Source organism: Carcharhinus amblyrhynchos, chromosome 22, assembly GCF_965287045.1.
Source record: "Carcharhinus amblyrhynchos chromosome 22, sCarAmb.v2.hapA, whole genome shotgun sequence".
NCBI classification, from domain to species: Eukaryota; Metazoa; Chordata; class Chondrichthyes; order Carcharhiniformes; family Carcharhinidae; genus Carcharhinus; species Carcharhinus amblyrhynchos.
Genome location: NC_137345.1, coordinates 47,019,281 through 47,037,359, shown reverse-complemented (window position 1 = coordinate 47,037,359; position 18,079 = coordinate 47,019,281). Strand labels below are relative to the sequence as shown.

General features: G+C 44.5%; 1 protein-coding gene across 1 annotated transcript in view; it reads right to left on the bottom strand.

Moving 5' to 3' along the window:
• LOC145357120 (E3 ubiquitin-protein ligase makorin-1-like) overlaps nt 1-17,729 on the bottom strand; it is a 29,206-nt gene extending 11,477 nt beyond the window's left edge. Inside the window, exons 1-5 of the mRNA XM_080210269.1 lie at nt 17,599-17,729; nt 13,572-13,700; nt 6,979-7,409; nt 4,171-4,286; nt 3,142-3,335 (exon numbers count right to left, since the gene is read on the bottom strand). Of these exons, the coding sequence (XP_080066395.1) occupies nt 3,142-3,335; nt 4,171-4,286; nt 6,979-7,409; nt 13,572-13,700; nt 17,599-17,651 (923 nt within the window). The 5' untranslated portion in view covers nt 17,652-17,729. The remainder of the gene's footprint in view (nt 1-3,141; nt 3,336-4,170; nt 4,287-6,978; nt 7,410-13,571; nt 13,701-17,598) is intronic.
• Nucleotides 17,730-18,079: the final 350 nt, after the last annotated feature.

Below are 18,079 nucleotides of genomic sequence, written 5' to 3'. Positions count from 1 at the left end.
TCATCTTTCTAAACTCCAACGAGTACAAGCCCAGTCTATTCAGCCTCTCTTCATAGTTCAACCCCCTCATTTCCGGTATCAGCCTAGTGAACCTCCTCTGCACTCCCTCCAAGGCCAAAATATCCTTGCGCAAGTGTGGCGACCAAAACTGCACACAGTACTCCAGCTGCAGCCTCACCAGTGCCCTCTACAGTTGCAGCAAGACCTCCCTACTTTTATAATCAATCCCCCTCGCTATGAAGGCTAGCATCCCATTTGCCTTCCTGATCACCTGCTGCACCTGTAGGCTGGGTTTTTGCGACTCATGCACAAGAACCCCCAGGTCCCTCTGCACCGTAGCATGCTGCAGCTTTTCTCCCTTTAAATAGTAGTCCCTCCTATTATTCCTGCCAAAGTGGATAACCTCACACTTGCCAACATTATATTCCATCCGCCAGGTCCTTGCCCACTCGCTCAGCCTATCTAGATCCCTCTGCAGACTTTCTACACCCTCCGCATAATTTGCTTTTCCACTTATCCTTTGTGTCATCACCAAATTTCGACACCCTACACTCAGCTCCCTCCTCCAGATCATCTATATAAATGGTAAATAGCTGAGGCCCCAGCACCGATCCCTGGGGCACTCCACTAGTCACCAACCCCCAATCCAAATAGCACCTATTGACACCTACTCTCTACCTATTTGACAGCCAATCCTCTATCCACGCTAACACCTTACCCCCAACTCCATGCCCCCTATCGTTCTGTAAGGCACCTTATCAAACGCCTTCTGAAAAAAAAAATCGAGAAACACCACATCCACCGGTTCCCCTCCGTCCACCGCACTAGACACATCCTCATAGAATTCCAATAAATTCGTCAGACACGACTTCCCCTTAACGAATCCGTGCTGCGTCTGCTCTATCAAACAATTCTTCTCAAGGTGCCTCGTTATTTCTTCTTTGATGACGGATTCAAGCATTTTTCCTACAACAGACGTTAAACTAACCGGCCTATAATTCCATGCCTTTTGCCTGCTACCCTTTTTAAACAGCGGCATAACATTAGCCATTTTCCAAACTTCCGGCACTTCCCCAGAATCCAGCGAGGTTTGGAAAATAATCACTAAGGCATCCACTATCACCTCTGCCATTTCCTTCAGAACCCTGTTGGCCTTACGAAGGGGAAAACAATGAAGATTTAAAGATTAAATTACAAAATTACATCAACTCCAGTTGCATCCCCTGCAAGTCAGAAGTTAAGGGGTAATGTGATTGAAATTTAGAAAATTAAAATGGGAATGGATAGGTACAGCAACTATTTCAGCTAACTGGGGAGTCTAGGGCTACAGATGCATTCTAAAAATCAGAACCAGACTAGAGGAAAGTAAAATCAGAAACACTCCCAAACACAACAAACTTACAAACTAGGAGAAGTAGGCCATTCGAACCCTCAAGCCTGCTCTACCATTCAATAAGATCATGGCATAGCCAAGTGGGTCATCTAAAATGGCGACTTGTAAAGCACTCTGGGGCAATTGGGCAAGAAACTAAACTGACAGGCTGCAGTTTAAAGACAGAGACAAACAGGCTGCAACCCTGACGAGTGAACAAACAGGATATGGGTCATCTCCAGGATGAAAGGGACTTTATAGTCATACTGACTTGTTTCATCTTCAGGATGAGAGAGACTTTCTGGTCACTCTAGGTTGTGTACCAGACATAAGGCACCGTGACCCCTTATTTAGGAGGGAGTTAAGTGACCTATGTGCCTCCAGCACCTACAGACATAGCCGCTGGGGACACACCCAGAGATCGGTGTGGTAGCAGCTGATTGGACTCTTATCGACCAGGGGAATCAAGTCCTGATCAATTGATTGGCAATGGTCAAAAAGGGGCATGAAGCCAAACAGGGTATAAAGGGTGCTGCACAACCAGGAATCTCTCCCTCTGACCCCACAAATGAGCTACAACAACGGCGAACGTCGCCAGCGATGACCAGCACGAGGAGAGCCACCATTCCCAAGAAGGAAGGAAGAAAGACCAGAGCCAGACTGCCAGACCAGACCACACAGACGACCACCGAGACCGATGCACAGATAAAAGCCAATGTCTGCTTGGGTAATTGCCAGTCACGCAAAGTCAAGGTCTTGTATCGGACTTGAATTCTAGTATTTTCTGTAAAATAACTTATTGTTGGTCGAGTGGGTGATTATTGATTGTGTGGGTTTAAATGAATATTGTTTGTGCTAATAAGACGTCTACTCATAGTTATTTGTCCATCGTATAAGGGTTAAAACAGACTGTGTGGCAGGCAGCAATGGTTTCGAATTCTGCATTCTCTTAACTCTGAGAACCTTTGATTCCATTGCTCAACAAGAAACCATCTATTTGCATCTTAAAAATGACCCGACTCCACCACCTCCTGAGGGAGAGTTCCAAAGGCGCATAACTCTGGATCTCAGGAATGGACGGTAATAGATTGGAATGCTCTTCCACGAATAGCAATTGCTGCTAGATCAATTGTTAATTTAAAATACAGCTCAGCCACTGACTTTTGTTAATCAAAAGGCACAAGCCAAAGCCAGGCATCCGATTAGATGGTTAAAAAAAAGCTATGATCTCATTAAATGGCAGAAGTCAAGGAACTAAATGTCCTCCACCTGTTCAAGTTAATGGAAAGTTGGCATGGCACCAAGCCCACTTTCCAAACAGAAGTTAATTCTACTAAAATGTGAAACCAAGGCAACAAACTGGCAATTCTATCAGCACAACTACTTAAGCTACTAGGCCTTTTGGTTAAGATCAAGGGTAGTTTTAGCATCCTGCACTTGGAAGTCATGAGGTTACACCGAGGCTTCATTTGAAGCAATTTTTTAAAGCAGCAACTCGGCCTTTTGACTAAGATGCAAATGAGATCAAGCCTTGGAGAAGGTGCAATGCCTGCTCCAAGCAGCTTGGATCGTAAGGATCAAGCCCAAGACAGGAAGTGGTGAGCCCGTCTTGTCAGCTTGGATCGGGAATGTCTCACTTGCTGAATTTGGCTTTGATTGGATACATAGTATATTCAGCAGGCATTACAACTGTCAATAAGAAAGTTGGAATAGTGAGATTAGTAATGGCTCAGATACCAGAGTTGTTTAATTTGGTGACACGCACTTACTTTATTATATTATTGGTAAAGCCTTTGCTTTCTCGCCATTTCTTGATACAGGTCACACAAAAAGCATGGTTGCACTCGGGAAGAATTGCAAAGCAACGATCTCTAGCTGGTGTTTTCTCATACACTTTCTCCATGCAAATTCCACAAATTACATCTTTACTCATTTCGAAGGCCGGGTCTTTAGTCAGCTTCCCCTAAAATTTACACAGGAGAGATGTTTAGTAAATCAGTGCTCTTTATCTGGATCCAAATTCCTTATTCTCAGTCCTTTGTGTCACAGCTGTAGTGTCTAAGTTGTTCAACAATTAATCAATAGCATCCACAAAGAAAAGCTAATTTTACTTGCACCTAAGCAAAGAAACCACCCCAAAGAGAGAAAAAATAACAGCCCAAAAACCTAAGGGAGAGATTTAAGTTTCCCTCGCTTTTCTGACAAGTAAGAATTAGAGTAAGCTTGCTGCAGCACATCTATGTTAGAAAAGAAAAAATGTTTTAAAAGAAATGGAAATGTCCCTATGGGGACTGGTTAACTAGCTGGTTCAGAACACCATTAACAGTGAAGGATTTGATGCCAATTCCAACGGAGGCTGGGATATGTCTCCTCACCCTGTTCTGCAATAAAGTCACAGCACAAGTCATGGCTCAGCAGCCTTTGAATAACCAAGAGCAACTCGGTGGCATAGTGGTCGGCACTGCAGCCTCACAGCACTAGAGACCCAGGTTCAATTCCAGCTTTGATCAACTTTGAGTTTGCCAGTTCTCCCCATGTCTGTGTGGGTTTCCTCCAGGTGCTCCGGTTTCGTCCCACAGTAGGTGGATTGACCGTGATTGACCCCTTTGACTTCACATTAAAAATCAGGAAACTGGATTTAAATTGTACCTTTAATGCTCCCATATTTCCCTTTATCAAAAATTTTACTATCTGAAATATTCGAAAGGTATTTACTTAGATGGGGGAGAAAGACAGACATTACATTGCAATGACAGGCATGTGGATTAATTTATAAAAGCAAGTGGATTAATTTCTACCTGCGTGGCAGATTGACTTGAAGGCAGATTCTTTGGCTTCTCGGTTTGAGGTTTGTTGTTGGCATAACTGGGCATACAATGAAAAGGAGCTGCTGCCTGAGAGGTTGATGCATAATCTGAAATACGCAAATAATTCCACACAAATACCCCGATTAATTTTAGGGTATGTGCAACAGAAAGACACCATAAATATTTCAGCTTGGAGACTAAATCATGTACATGCAAACTCAAGACAGATGGAGGAAGTTCATACTTCCTCTGATAAATCATTGAAAAAATATCAAGGAACGCACAAGATATTGTTTTCAAAGATTGAATTCTCCAATAATAATTCTAAAAAATAACAGAAAACAGGCAGTCTTGTTTAAACCATAATATTGAAGATTCCAACTTTTAAAAACAGAAAATTTCTGCTCCTCTTCTTTTGGAAGTGATTAATAGTTCTCCAATTGCTAGTAGCCCCAAACAAGAGGCACTTCTTCTAACAAGATAGAAGTATTATTTTTAAGACCACATTATCAATGCCCATCAGTAACAGGTCAGATTTTATGAATATTACAAGTAAGGACCTTCAATCCCAGATAGAGCATCTCAGCTTTGGTTTAGACTATAAAATCTAAACTCCAATTTTGTTTTGGGGCTACACACTATTTATTTCCCGCCCCCATGTGGCCAGAGGCCACCCAGAGTCAACCATAGTGGAACTAGGGTCAGACACAGAACTAACTGGATGGCAGTATCAGATTTCCTTCTGCAGTGGGCATTAGTGAATAAGTTAGGTTTTTGAACAATCCAGCAGCCTTTGTGGTTATCTTTCTTCAATTTACTAATTGTGAATAACCTTTATGGAAATGTAACCCCATTTTGACTGAACACAGTTAAAACCTGATTAGCTGTAACTGCGCCCACTAAAGGCTGCAGTTCTAAGTTTAGTCTATTGGAATTTTATTGATAGTCAATAGCAATTAATGTTGTCATCCTGGAAAACAACCAAGATTGGCTGTGGCATACTGAATACTGGTTGCATAGATGACAATCTTAACTGTTAATTAACACATATCTACAAGTCTCATTCCTTTATATTTCAAATCAATGTTGTAGTTTAAATTTGAATTATGTTTCGTGATCATGTTAACAAAACTGTGGATAAATGTAGTGTTAATGCAGTATCTTCCCCAGTTCCAGGACGCTAGAATTGATTACATCTCACTATGTCCTGCGACTGTGTTGCAAATCAGTCATACCAAATTTAGACTGAGTTAAAGATGATTCACTTTAGACACCTCAAGAGGCAAATTCCAATTTTCCAAAGCATACAAGCTAGAAGAGGGAAATGAAGGAGAGAAAAAAAAAATCAGATGCTTATACTGATCACCTGCTGGGAATTCAAATATCAATAAACACAAATACCAATACAGAAGCATATATAAAACAGACACCTATAATATCCACTTATTCAGATATCCAGATAACTGCTATGGACAGTCTTTAATACATTAAGCTTTTCTTTTTCTACAGCCTGCGGCATAGCTACTGTATCTGGGACTCTAATTCAGGGTCACTCATACATTTGCCAGTGTAAGGGACAACAGGCATTTTGTGCAATGATCACTTCACAGCAGAGTCAGGGATTGACCACTTAAACTTATGATACTTGCAAGAGATGTCAGCCACCATGTAATTTACAGATTTTGATAAAAACATGGAAGTTATTCCCTATTTCGGTTTTTATGACTATCTGGTTTGTAGAAGCTCGATCAGCACAAGTTGCCTGCCACGTTTCTTACAACAGATGACTACACTTTATGGTCAATAGCTGCATTGTCTGCAAAGTGCTTCGGAGATGTCTAGTGGTTGTGAAAACATTATATAAATACCAGTCTCTTTTCAATTCAACATCATCTTATTAAAAGGAGGCTTCCAATGTAGGTTCCCAGCAGTCCACTCCATGCAGTGGTGCACACAGACACCACAGTTAACACAATGTTCTCTTGCAAACTTTAAATTAATTTTGAGCCAGAATACCCACTGCTTTAAATTTTGCAACAGTGAGGCTTTAGTTTTCTGAAAGCCACGTACATTGCATCATAGGATTTTCTAATAGCCTCTTGGAATTAGATGTCCTAAAATCAAGCTTGTCACATCCTTGAAGGCAAGTATGAATTTAGCATGTTTTCAATTTATCCTCTGACAAGTCAGTAGCTACTAAATTTAACTCCTGCCAAAACTTGCAAAGATTCTCTGCAACATACTTAATAGCAGTTTTTAATCACATCTCACAAAAAAAAGTCAGCAAATTAACTCAGCAATATGAAGATACATCTCCTTTCAACTAAAGAAAATTTCTCTCTCCTACTTTCTCCTTACTGCACCACAGAATTCCTTCAGTGCAGAAGGAGGCCATTCGGCCCATCAAGTCTGCACTGACCACAATCTCACCCAGGCCATATTCCTGTAACCCCACATACTATCCTGTTAATCCCCTGATGTGAGGGTTAATTTAGCACAGTCAATCAATCTAACCCACACATCTTTGGACTGTGGGAGGAAACGACAGCACCCAGAGGAAACTCACGCAGACACAGGGAGAGCGTGCAAACTCCACACAGACGGTGACCTGAGGCGAGAATTGAACCTAGGTCCCTGGAGCTGTGAGGCAGCAGTGCTAACCCAACAGAGCATCAATAAACAAGAAAAAAATTTCTATATTTAATCAAATTATTCAAACTGTAGCCCCATAATGTATGAGAAATGCAACTTCCGATAAATTCATAATCCACCCTCTTTTGCAAGGCCACTATTACCTACCATGCTCTTGAAATTGTTGAGGTTTAAACTCTGCAGCAAGGGCCCACTGGTTTGAGCTTTTGGGTGTTTCATTCTCCTTATCCTCTTCAACATCCTCCTCCAGTTGTGTACCAAAACGCTCAGTATTCCTACCCAAGGGAGTGAAACTTGAGACAGAGGTTTCAAAACCATGCCAACCCCGAGTGTTCTCTACAGCAGCTGAGCGGACAGTGCATCCTTCAGCACGGGAATGCTGGGCAAATCTTCCCGGAACTTGAGGAATAGCAGGAGCAGAGCTACGCCTGTTTCGAGGGCAGTCTCTTCTGTTAGGGTCACTAAATTCCACATCTTGGTAACTCCGGGATGATTCTCCAGCCCTCAGCTGAAGGGCTGGTTCAGAACCACGTCTGATTCCAGCAAACCAGGGCGCAGTGGGTCGGACATGTTGGTACCTAGTACGAGATGTTACATTAATATATTTTAATACCGCCTCGTACAAAAAAAAAACCTTTAGTTTTCAAGTCCAAGGTTGTTAGGTAAATGACAAAGATCTGGTCTAACAACTATAATATACTAAACCCCAGCAACTCAATGTACTACATATCAATTAAAAGAGAATCATTTCATGTTGGAAAGTTTTAGGCTCCCCTCTAATTCAAGCTACCTAACCAGATCCAGCCTCTGAACACAATATATCAATGCCAATGAACTGCCACCCAAAGCAAGTGAGATATCAAAATTATGGACAGTTATATATGTATTTGTTAATTTTAACCAGTCGGAAGCAGATTACAGCTAGTTGAATTTTAACTTGGTTCTCAGGAAAGACACGCACCAAGAAAGATTACTGAACTTTGATTTATAAACACCCACAACATTTTCGTTAAAAACAGAGGGATGCCTGAATTTGGGGGGGTGGGAAAGAGAGAGAGAGGGGGGGGAAGAGAGAGAGAGAGAGAGAGAGAGAGAGAGAGAGAGAAAAAAAAGAGGAGGAGGAGGAGGAGGAGGAGACAAAGGAAATGTTGAAGATTAAAAGTGCTGATTATGGCATAAAGGCAAGACAGCAGAACACGTTAACAGGACAGGGGTCAATGTTTGGTAACTGCAAAGTTTAAGATCAAGTAACAGATGGTCATGTGGAGATAGGGGAGGGATGCGGTTACAATGGCACAAGAAAAAAATTTTTGGTTCAAAAAAAATCAAGTCAAGATGGAGGAGAAAGTTCAGAGTCTGCAGATGTTGAACCCCAAAAGGATAGAAAATAATGAATCATAGAATCCCTACAGTACAGAAGGCCATTTGACCCATCAAGCCTGCACTGACAACAATCCCACCCGGGCCCTATCCCTGTAACCCCAAGTATTTACTCTGCTAATCTCCTTGACACTAAGGGTCAACTGAGCATGGCCAATTAACCATTCTTTGTTTAAATATCAACAAAGAATGACGAAGAAGTTGATAAAGAAGGGTAGCATAAACTATGAAGCTGGACTAGCGCTTAATATAAAAAAGGATAGTAAGAGTTTTTATAAATATATAAAAAGGAAGAGGCTGACTAGGGTGAACGTTGGACCCTTAGAGGATGAGAGGGGGGACTTAGTGGTAGGGGATGGGGAAATGGCTGAGGCCTTGAATAACTTTTTTGTATCGGTCTTCACGGAGGAGGACGTGAATAATTTGCCGGGTATTAGCGATGGAAAGATGGTAGGAGTGGAGAGCCTGAATGACATTATTGTTACTACAGAGGCAGTGCTCGAAAGACTGGAAGGACTGATTGTGGACAAGTCCCCAGGACCGGATGGAATGCATCCAAGGGTTCTGAAAGAAATGGCAGAGGCGATAGTAGACGCCTTGGTGATTATTTTCCAAACGTGGCTGGATTCCGGGGAAGTGCCGGAAGATTGGAAAACGGCTAATGTTACGCCGTTGTTTAAGAAGGGTGGCAGGCAAAAGGCAGGAAATTATAGGCTGGTTAGTTTAACGTCTGTTGTAGGTAAAATGCTAGAATCCGTGATCAAGGAGAAAATAGCGAGGCATCTTGAGGAGAATTGTTTGATACAGCAGACGCAGCACGGTTTCGTTAAGGGGAAATCGTGTCTGATGAATTTATTGGAGTTCTATGAGGATGTGTCTAGGGTGGTGGATGTGGTGTTTCTTGATTTTCAGAAGGCGTTTGATAAGGTGCCGCACAAGAGGTTATTACAGAAGGTCAGGGGGCATGGAGTTGGGGGTAGGGTGTTAGCGTGGATAGAGGATTGGCTGTCAAATAGGAGGCAGAGAGTGGGGGTCAATGGATGCTATTCGGATTGGCGGTTGGTGACTAGTGGAGTGCCCCAGGGGTCGGTGCTGGGGCCTCAGCTATTTACCATTTGTATAGATGATCTGGAGGAGGGAACCGAGTGTATGGTGTCGAAATTTGCTGATGACACCAAGATTGGTGGAACGGCAAATTGTGCGGAGGGTGTGGAAAGTCTGCAGAGGGATCTAGATAGGCTGGGCGAATGGGCCAGGAACTGGCAAATGGAATTTAATGTTGGCACGTGTGAAGTTGTCCACTTTGGTAGGAATAATGGTAGGAAGGACTATTACTTACATGGCGAAAAACTGCAGCATGCGACGGTGCAGTGGGACCTCGGGGTCCTTGTGCATGAGTCACAAAAACCCAGCCTGCAGGTGCAGCAGGTGGTCAGGAAGATGAATGGGATGCTGGCCTTCATAACGAGGGGGATTGAATATAAAAGTAGGGAGGTCTTGCCGCAACTGTACAGGGCACTGGTGAGGCCGCAGCTGGAATACTGTGCGCGGTTTTGGTCGCCGCACTTACGCAAGGATATTTTGGCCTTGGAGGGAATGCAGAGGAGGTTTACTAGGCTGATACCGGAGTTGAGGGGGTTGAACTATGAGGAGAGGCTGAATAAACTAGGCTTGTACTCGTTAGAGTTTAGAAGAATGAGGGGAGATCTCATTGAGACATATAAGATGATGAATGGGATGGATAGGATAGAGGTGGAGAGGCTCTTCCCGCTCAGAAAGGACAGTAGGACTAGAGGGCACAGCCTCAAGATAAAGGGGGGGTGGTTTAGAACGGAGTTGAGGAGGAACTTCTTCACTCAAAGGGTGGTGAATCTCTGGAATTCTCTGCCCGTTGAAGTGGTGGAGGCTGCCTCACTAAATATATTTAAGACGCGGGTTGATAGGTTTTTGATAGGCAAGGGGATTAAGGGTTATGGGGAGAGGGCAGGAATGTGGAACTGAGACACGACAGATCAGCCATGATCTTACTGAATGGCGGGGCAGGCTCGAAGGGCTAGATGGCCTACTCCTGCTCCTATGTTCTTATGTTCTTACCCAATCTGCACAACTTTGCACTGCGGCAGGAATCCAGAGCATCTGGAGGAAAGCCACACCAACACAGACCAGAGGCCAGAATTGAACTGGGTCCCTGGCACTGAGGCAGCAGTGCTAACCACTGTGCCGCATTAGAAGTCCAAACTGAAACCAAGGTCCTAAATCTAAATAAGCGAAGGTACAAAGGTATGAAACAGGAAGTGGCAAAGATAGATCATTCATTGGAACAGTTATACATTCCTTGCTGGCACAAAAACAAAATAAGGGGCCCAACAAGGGCTAATGAAATAAGTTAAGGATAGTATTGGATCCAAAGACAGCCATTCAAAGTTGCTCAAAAGAGGCTAAAGATTGGAAGCAGTTCAGAATTCAGTAAAGAAGTGCCAAGGGATTAAGAAAGAAAACAAAAGAGAGTAAACTTGCAACTAACACAAAAGCAGACTGTAAAAGCTTCTATAAGCACTGAAGTGGGGTAATAAGGTTAGAGATTTTTAAAAAATGAGTACACATTAAGACACTAACAGAACTAGCAGTGTTCAGTTAAAACAATCTAACAAGAAGCAATTTACGCTAGATGCAGTGATTGATTCAAATAAGTGATTATGATTGTAAAACATAAATGGTAATATTTTAAATACATTATTGATTTTAAGGAATTGTTCACTTTGGTCAAAAAGCATTTTAAAAGGCACCATGGTAAAAGTCATTAGGGCGAAGCCAAATTTCAAGAAAATATCTGAACCTTGGAAACACGTGAGTTTCATCATTTAAAGTTTCAGATAAGAGAACCGTTAGAACACAATCACTGTCCAGATGAGATGGACTGGTGCGCAGACATGGTGTCACAAGTTTATCTGGTTAGACAGTGAACTTTAAGGGAATTGGTGAGAATGTTAATTTGAACAATCGGCTAAGCATCTTAGGTTTCTAGGCAACCCAGGTGAGGGGTTCAGCCAAGACAGAAGTCAGTTTCCAAATTTCTCGGACTAATAAAATACTGTTATGTTGTGGAGCAGAATACAATTGGCCAGAGTATTTGACAGGTATTACTGTTGATTTGTGCATCTTGAAGATGATTGATTTAAAGTTATTGCACAACAGGAATGATTGATAGAAAAAATTTAGAACTGATCTGTTTCTTGATTGTATTGTTAGACTCAGGGAGGTTTTGCTGTTCTATGCCAGGGCTACTAAACCCTTTGATGATCTCCTGGCAGCCACTGGTTGAAATAAAGTTACGCTTTTAATAGGGAGATATTGGCTTCACGAGTCTTGTATTGTCTGAGTTTCTGACCGTACTGGTCACCTCGGTTACCCCACAACAGCATGTAGAGTCAGAATCGGGAGTATTTATAATGCAGCAAGGAAATGACAGACCAATTAAACAGCTACTTTTGCTCTATCTTCACAGGGGAAGGCACAAATAACTTCCCAGAATTTCTTAGACACCAAGGGTCTAGTGAGAAGGAGGGATCAAAGGAAATTACATTACTAGAAGAATACTGGAGAAATTGCGACTGAAAGCTGATAAACCCTTAGGGTCTGAGTCTCCAACTTAGGATACTAACGAGGTAGCCATGAAGTATTGGGTGTAATCTTACAAAATTCTGTAGATTTTGGAGCAGTCCCAGCAGACTGGGCAGAGTGCTATTTTAAAAGGGAGGGAGGGAGAAAACATAGAATCACAGACCGGTTAGCCCAACATCAGCAGTGGGAACGTGATAACAGGACACTTAGAAAATATAACAAAGACAACACAGAAATCATATTTCACAAACATGCTGCAGATTTTTTGAGGACATAACTAGTAGAACAGATGACAGTGAACCAGTGGATTGGTGTATTTTGATTAAGTCCCACACAAGAGATTAGTATGCAAAATTAAGGCACAGCAAGACATCTCACAACACCAGGTTAAAGTCTCACCTGATGAAGAGGCAGCACTCCAAAAGCTTGTGATACCAAATAAACGTGCTAGACTTTAACCTGGTGTTGAGAGACATCTTATTGTGTCTACCCCAGTACACCGCCAGCATCTCCATATCAAAATTACAGCATACGAGATGAGATTGGAGCAACATATTGGCACGGATTGAGAATTGGTCAGCAAACAGAAGACAGTAAGAATGAATGGGACTTTTTCAAAGTGATAGGCAGTGACAAGTGAGGTTCTGCAGGAATCGGTGTTTGGGCCCCAGCTATTCACAATATGATGATGATTTGAAAGAGGGAGTCAAATTTAACATTTCCACAAAATTTGACAGGAATGTAAGTGGTGACGAGGATGTTAAAATGCTTCAGAGTGATTTAGACAAGCTGAGTGGACAAATACTTGGCAGGTGCGCTGTAACCTGAGTAAACGTGATAGATTGAGAAATGTTGATGTACAAAGGGTTCGGATGAAAGCAGCAGCAGCAGCCAGATCAGGCACTATGGCTGGCTCTGAGGCACAGCAGGAAAAGGTAACAGTAAACAGGATCATAGTGATAGGAGACTCGATAGTTAGGGGGGGATTCTAATTTTCCTAACATAGACTGGGACTCACATAGTTAACAGCTTAGATGGGTGGAATTTAAGTGTGTTCAGGAAAGTTTCTTCAGGCAGTATGTGGAGGGTCCCATTCAGGAAAGTGCCTATTCTTGGGAAATAGGGTAGTACGAGTGACTGAGGCGATGGTGGAGGATCACTTTGGGACCAGTGACCATAGCTCCATAATTTGAAAATAGTCATAGAAAGGGAGAAAACTGGTCCACAGGTGCAAGTTCTAACTATTTCGTTGAAACACATTGACAGGGCTGAACAGGCTGGATGCAAGGATGTTTCTTCTGGCTGAAGCGTCTAGAACAAGGGGTCACAATCTCAGCATAAGTAGCAAGGCATTTAGGACTGACGTGCGGAGAAACCTCTTCACTCAGAGGGTGGTGAACATGAGGGATTCTCTACCTGGGAAGGCTATGGAGGCCAAGTCATTGAACCTATTTAAAGGCATCAAGGGAGCATGGGGGTACAGCGCTGAGTATCAGCCATGATCCTGTTGAATGGCAGAGCAGGCTTGAAGAGCAAAATGTTTACTCCTGCAGCCATTTCCTATACTTCTCAATAAAGTACCTATTCAGAGGAGGAGATGCTGTCCCTCCAGTCTGAAGTATTTCAGTTATGCATTAACGTATTATAGAAATAGAAATTGAAATTCAAGTTTTAACATGCAAAGCCCAAAAAGAACCATTTGAAATATTACAAATTCCCACAATTGTCCAACTACCAACCTGCAACGGTTTCCATAGAAGCAAAATCCATTTAAATAGTGTTTACAGATCTGGGACGACTTCAGCATAGAAAGATCATGTGAGTAATAACAGCTATGTCCCCATTTGCAAACGCCACAGATGAAGTTTCTGGAAAACAAAAATCAATATTGAGATTCCCTCGAGTTAGCAGTTACAAGCCCAAGATCCCAGCAAGATAGTACACAAACAGAAGAGGTAGAGCCAGTACAGGTAAATAGAAGTACAGCACAGGCACCGGCCCTCCAGGCCCCTGCTGATTGTGGATGAAAACCAGTTCTAGATTGAGATTTGATAGGCTGAATGGCCTCCACACGCTGTGGATTTTCTTAATATGATACAGACCAAACAATAGCACGTACCCCAAGGTTCTCATAACCAGGCATACCCATTAAGCCAAGTCTCAAGAGTGAAATACATATGTTATACCCAAAATTTGTACCTGTTATGGAAATAGCCTGAATTATTGTAGCAGCAATCAAAACAATGCCAAAGCTCCAAAAAGTATGAAACTTTTTGTTGCAATCTCCACTAAAGACTGCTTTAATTCTAGCTGAAAGAACAATTTCACATTTTAAAACTGTGATTGTAACAAATGACCAAAAGCACTATTGACTACACATTACTTTTGAAAGCACCATTCACTGTGCTCTCCACAGAATTTCAGTACTCATAGCAAAACACTTAAAGTTGCCCCAGCGGGTTCTCATACCCGTTTGACAGAATAGCAACTTTAAGTGACCATGTCCAGACAATTCTGCAGTTAGCCAAGTAACAATGAAGCCTCTTCCAATCCACAGTAGAATAAGTCTCCAACAACCTTTTTAATGGCTGCAGAATGTAGCTTTTCACCTGTAGACCATCTCATTCCAACATCCGGTTGTAATAGCTCACACACCAGAACAGCCTGCTCTGTTAACCAGTGAACTGCCTTCTGCGACGCTCACTGACTTGCAGGGAAACCTCTAACCCTAATGCAGAGATAACTTCCTCTGCTCTGTTCTCCACTGCAAGTTGAAATTCGTTAACCTTGCATCCAAGTAGAAGTAGGCATTAGCTATTCTTGATCCCCAAATCCCTTCTATTCTTGAAGATAATGGGAAGTTTATTGTACAAACCTGAAAAATGCCCAGTCATCTCAAATTATCCTGCAAGGGCAAAGTATCTCAAGTTGTGAGCAACAGATGGTTTTTGGTTTGATTTATTATTGTCACATGTATTGGCATACAAAGTATTGTTTCTTGCGCACTATACAGACAAAGCATACCATTCATAGAGAAGAAAAGGAGAGAGTGCAGAATGTGGTGTTACAGTCATAGTTAGGGCGTAGAGAAAGATCAACTTAATGCAAGTTAAGTCCATTGAAGCTAGCTGGCTCACATTGCAACAATGCAGTGGTGACAGGACTGGTATTTTCCACTAACAGGATGCTACCATTAAGCCAAAAGGCATTCGACTGCCACACAAATGATTAATATGATTATATGCATTTCAGTGTCAGTACATGACAAGCTGTATATCCCAACAACTAGTGAATTGTATCAATAAATTCCAGATTGTGGTTTATTCTCTGGTGTGTATGTGGGTCAAGGAGTCTTTCATGCATCTTTTCAGATACCTGTCATTTCTATTTCAGGGCAACTGTACTACTTCAGATCAGCAATTTTTGGGAAATATTTAATGAATCATAGGAGGCCATTCAGCCCATCAAGCTGGCAGCAACAACAATCCTACCCAGGCCCTCTCCCTGTAACCCCACATATTTACTCAGAAAATCCCCTAATACTAAAGGGCAATTTAGCATAGCCAATGCACCTAACCCACACCTCTGCCAGGTTGGATTAGGCATTGCCAGATACTTCCAACGTCAGCTATTTTTAAACAATGTTAACAATTGCAAATATCACCCTCCTAGATTAAACATTAACACTTCAAATAACATTTCATGGCAATAACCTAGCATTCAAATGGCAGGGTCAGGTGATCACTCTGGCCACAAAAGGTGCTTGTCTATATCAGCTTCATCCTGTTTTCCCAGCTCTGTAAACCACCAGGTATAAAAACATTTGAGAGAAAGCACTGGAAGTTATTCTGAGTCTGCCCTTCAATGAAGCTGGTTTAAAGCAAGACTGCACTGTAAACTGGCTAACATTGTGGAGAGGACAAAACACAGCTGGACAAAGCAAAACCAAACCTGAGACACAAATGGTCAGCCGGACAGGAGAGAAACAGACGATGATTCTAGTACAGCAGGGTGTGGAATATCACCGAGAAATCAGCAATGCCCCCAAAATAGGAGCAAGAAATGCACAGACCCCCACCCCCCCCAAAATAGGAGCAAGAAACACACAGACCCCCAACCCCCCCTGCAGTGCAGACCCCCGTTACCCCCCCCAACCCAATGCAGCACAGACCCCCGCCCCCCAACCCCCCAAACCTGTTCCAGCACAGATCACCCCCCCCCCACAAAACCTGTTCCAGCACAGATCACCCCCCCCCCCAAAACCTGTTCCAGCACAGATCACCCCCCCCCCCCCAAAACCTGTTCCAGCACAGATCACCCCCCCCCCCCAAAACCTGTTCCAGCACAGATCACCCCCCCCCAAAACCTGTTCCAGCACAGATCACCCCCCCCCCCCAAAACCTGTTTCCAGCACAGATCACCCCCCCCCCCAAAAAACCTGTTCCAGCACAGATCACCCCCCCCCAAAACCTGTTCCAGCACAGATCACCCCCCCCCCCAAAACCTGTTCCAGCACAGATCACCCCCCCCCCAAAACCTGTTCCAGCACAGATCACCCCCCCCCCCAAAACCTGTTCCAGCACAGATCACCCCCCCCCCCCAAAACCTGTTCCAGCACAGATCACCCCCCCCCCAAAACCTGTTCCAGCACAGATCACCCCCCCCCCCAAAACCTGTTCCAGCACAGATCACCCCCCCCTCCCACAAAACCTGTTCCAGCACAGATCACCCCCCCCCCCACAAAACCTGTTCCAGCACAGATCCCCCCCCCCCACAAAACCTGTTCCAGCACAGATCACCCCCCCCCCCAAACCTGTTCCAGCACAGATCACCCCCCCCCCCCCAAAACCTGTTCCAGCACAGATCACCCCCCCCCAAAACCTGTTCCAGCACAGATCACCCCCCCCCCACAAAACCTGTTCCAGCACAGATCACCCCCCCCCACAAAACCTGTTCCAGCACAGATCACCCCCCCAAAACCTGTTCCAGCACAGATCACCCCCCCCCCCACAAAACCTGTTCCAGCACAGATCACCCCCCCCCCCCAAAACCTGTTCCAGCACAGATCACCCCCCCCCCCCAAAACCTGTTCCAGCACAGATCACCCCCCCCCAAAACCTGTTCCAGCACAGATCACCCCCCCCCACAAAACCTGTTCCAGCACAGATCACCCCCCCAAAACCTGTTCCAGCACAGATCGTGCCCCCCCTGCCGTCAGTCACAACAGTAAGAAGTCAACACCAGGTTAAAGTCCAACAGGTTTATTTGGTCGTAAAAGCACTAGCTTTCGGCGCACTGGCTGCTCCTTGGTCAGGTGACTGGGGACTCCCCACTTACTTGAGGAAGGGTCAGTGCTCCCAAAGCTAGTGGCGCTTACTGCCAAATAAACCCATTGGACTTTAACCTGGTGTTGAGAGATTTAATCACTGTGTTTACCCCAGTCCAACACCAGCATCTCCACATCAGGACCCCCCGCGCGCCCCCTCCCCTGCATGCGCGCCCCCGTTTCCCGGGAGCGAGGAGCCGGGCGCGCGCTTTAACGGTTATTCCCCGGGGGCGGGGGGGGGAGGTTGTTGTGGAGTTTTGACTCTCTCCAGGTGGGGGAGGGGAAAGGGGGTCCCGCCAGCCCCGGGGGTGGGGGGGGGAGGGGAAAGGGGGTCTCTCCAGCCCGGGGGGGGGGGGTATATCTCTAACTGGGGCGGGGGGATCTCTCCGGGAGGGTGGGGTGTGTATATATATATATATATATCCCCGCCTCCCTCTCACCTGCACAGGATCCGCTTCCGCCGTGGAAGGCTGGCTGGCCGCGCCTCCGCCATACCGCTCCCCGGCCTCCCGCTCCGCCGCCGCCGCCGCGGCGCCTTTATTCCCAGGCCACAGGGCAACCGCCACCCTCACCGAGCCACCAATCAGAGAGGAGCAACTGCCTCAGGCTGCCCAATCACTAAAGAGCCACCTCTCCAGGCTGACCAATCAGTGTAGAGCAGCCCCTCCAAACTGACCAATCGCTGCACAGCAGCGTCCCACACTGACCAATCAGTGCAGAGCAGCCGCTCCAAACTGACCAATCACTAAAGAGCAGCCCCTCCACACTGACCAATTGCTGCAGAGCATTTTCGCGTCATCCTTCCCATCCACCAATCATAAGGAGGTACCGCTGGTTATTCTAATTGGTGGAGCTATCAGCCAATCACAGTGGGAGGAGGGTTGCCCAGCCGGAAGTGGCCTCAGCATGGTGTGGCTGCTG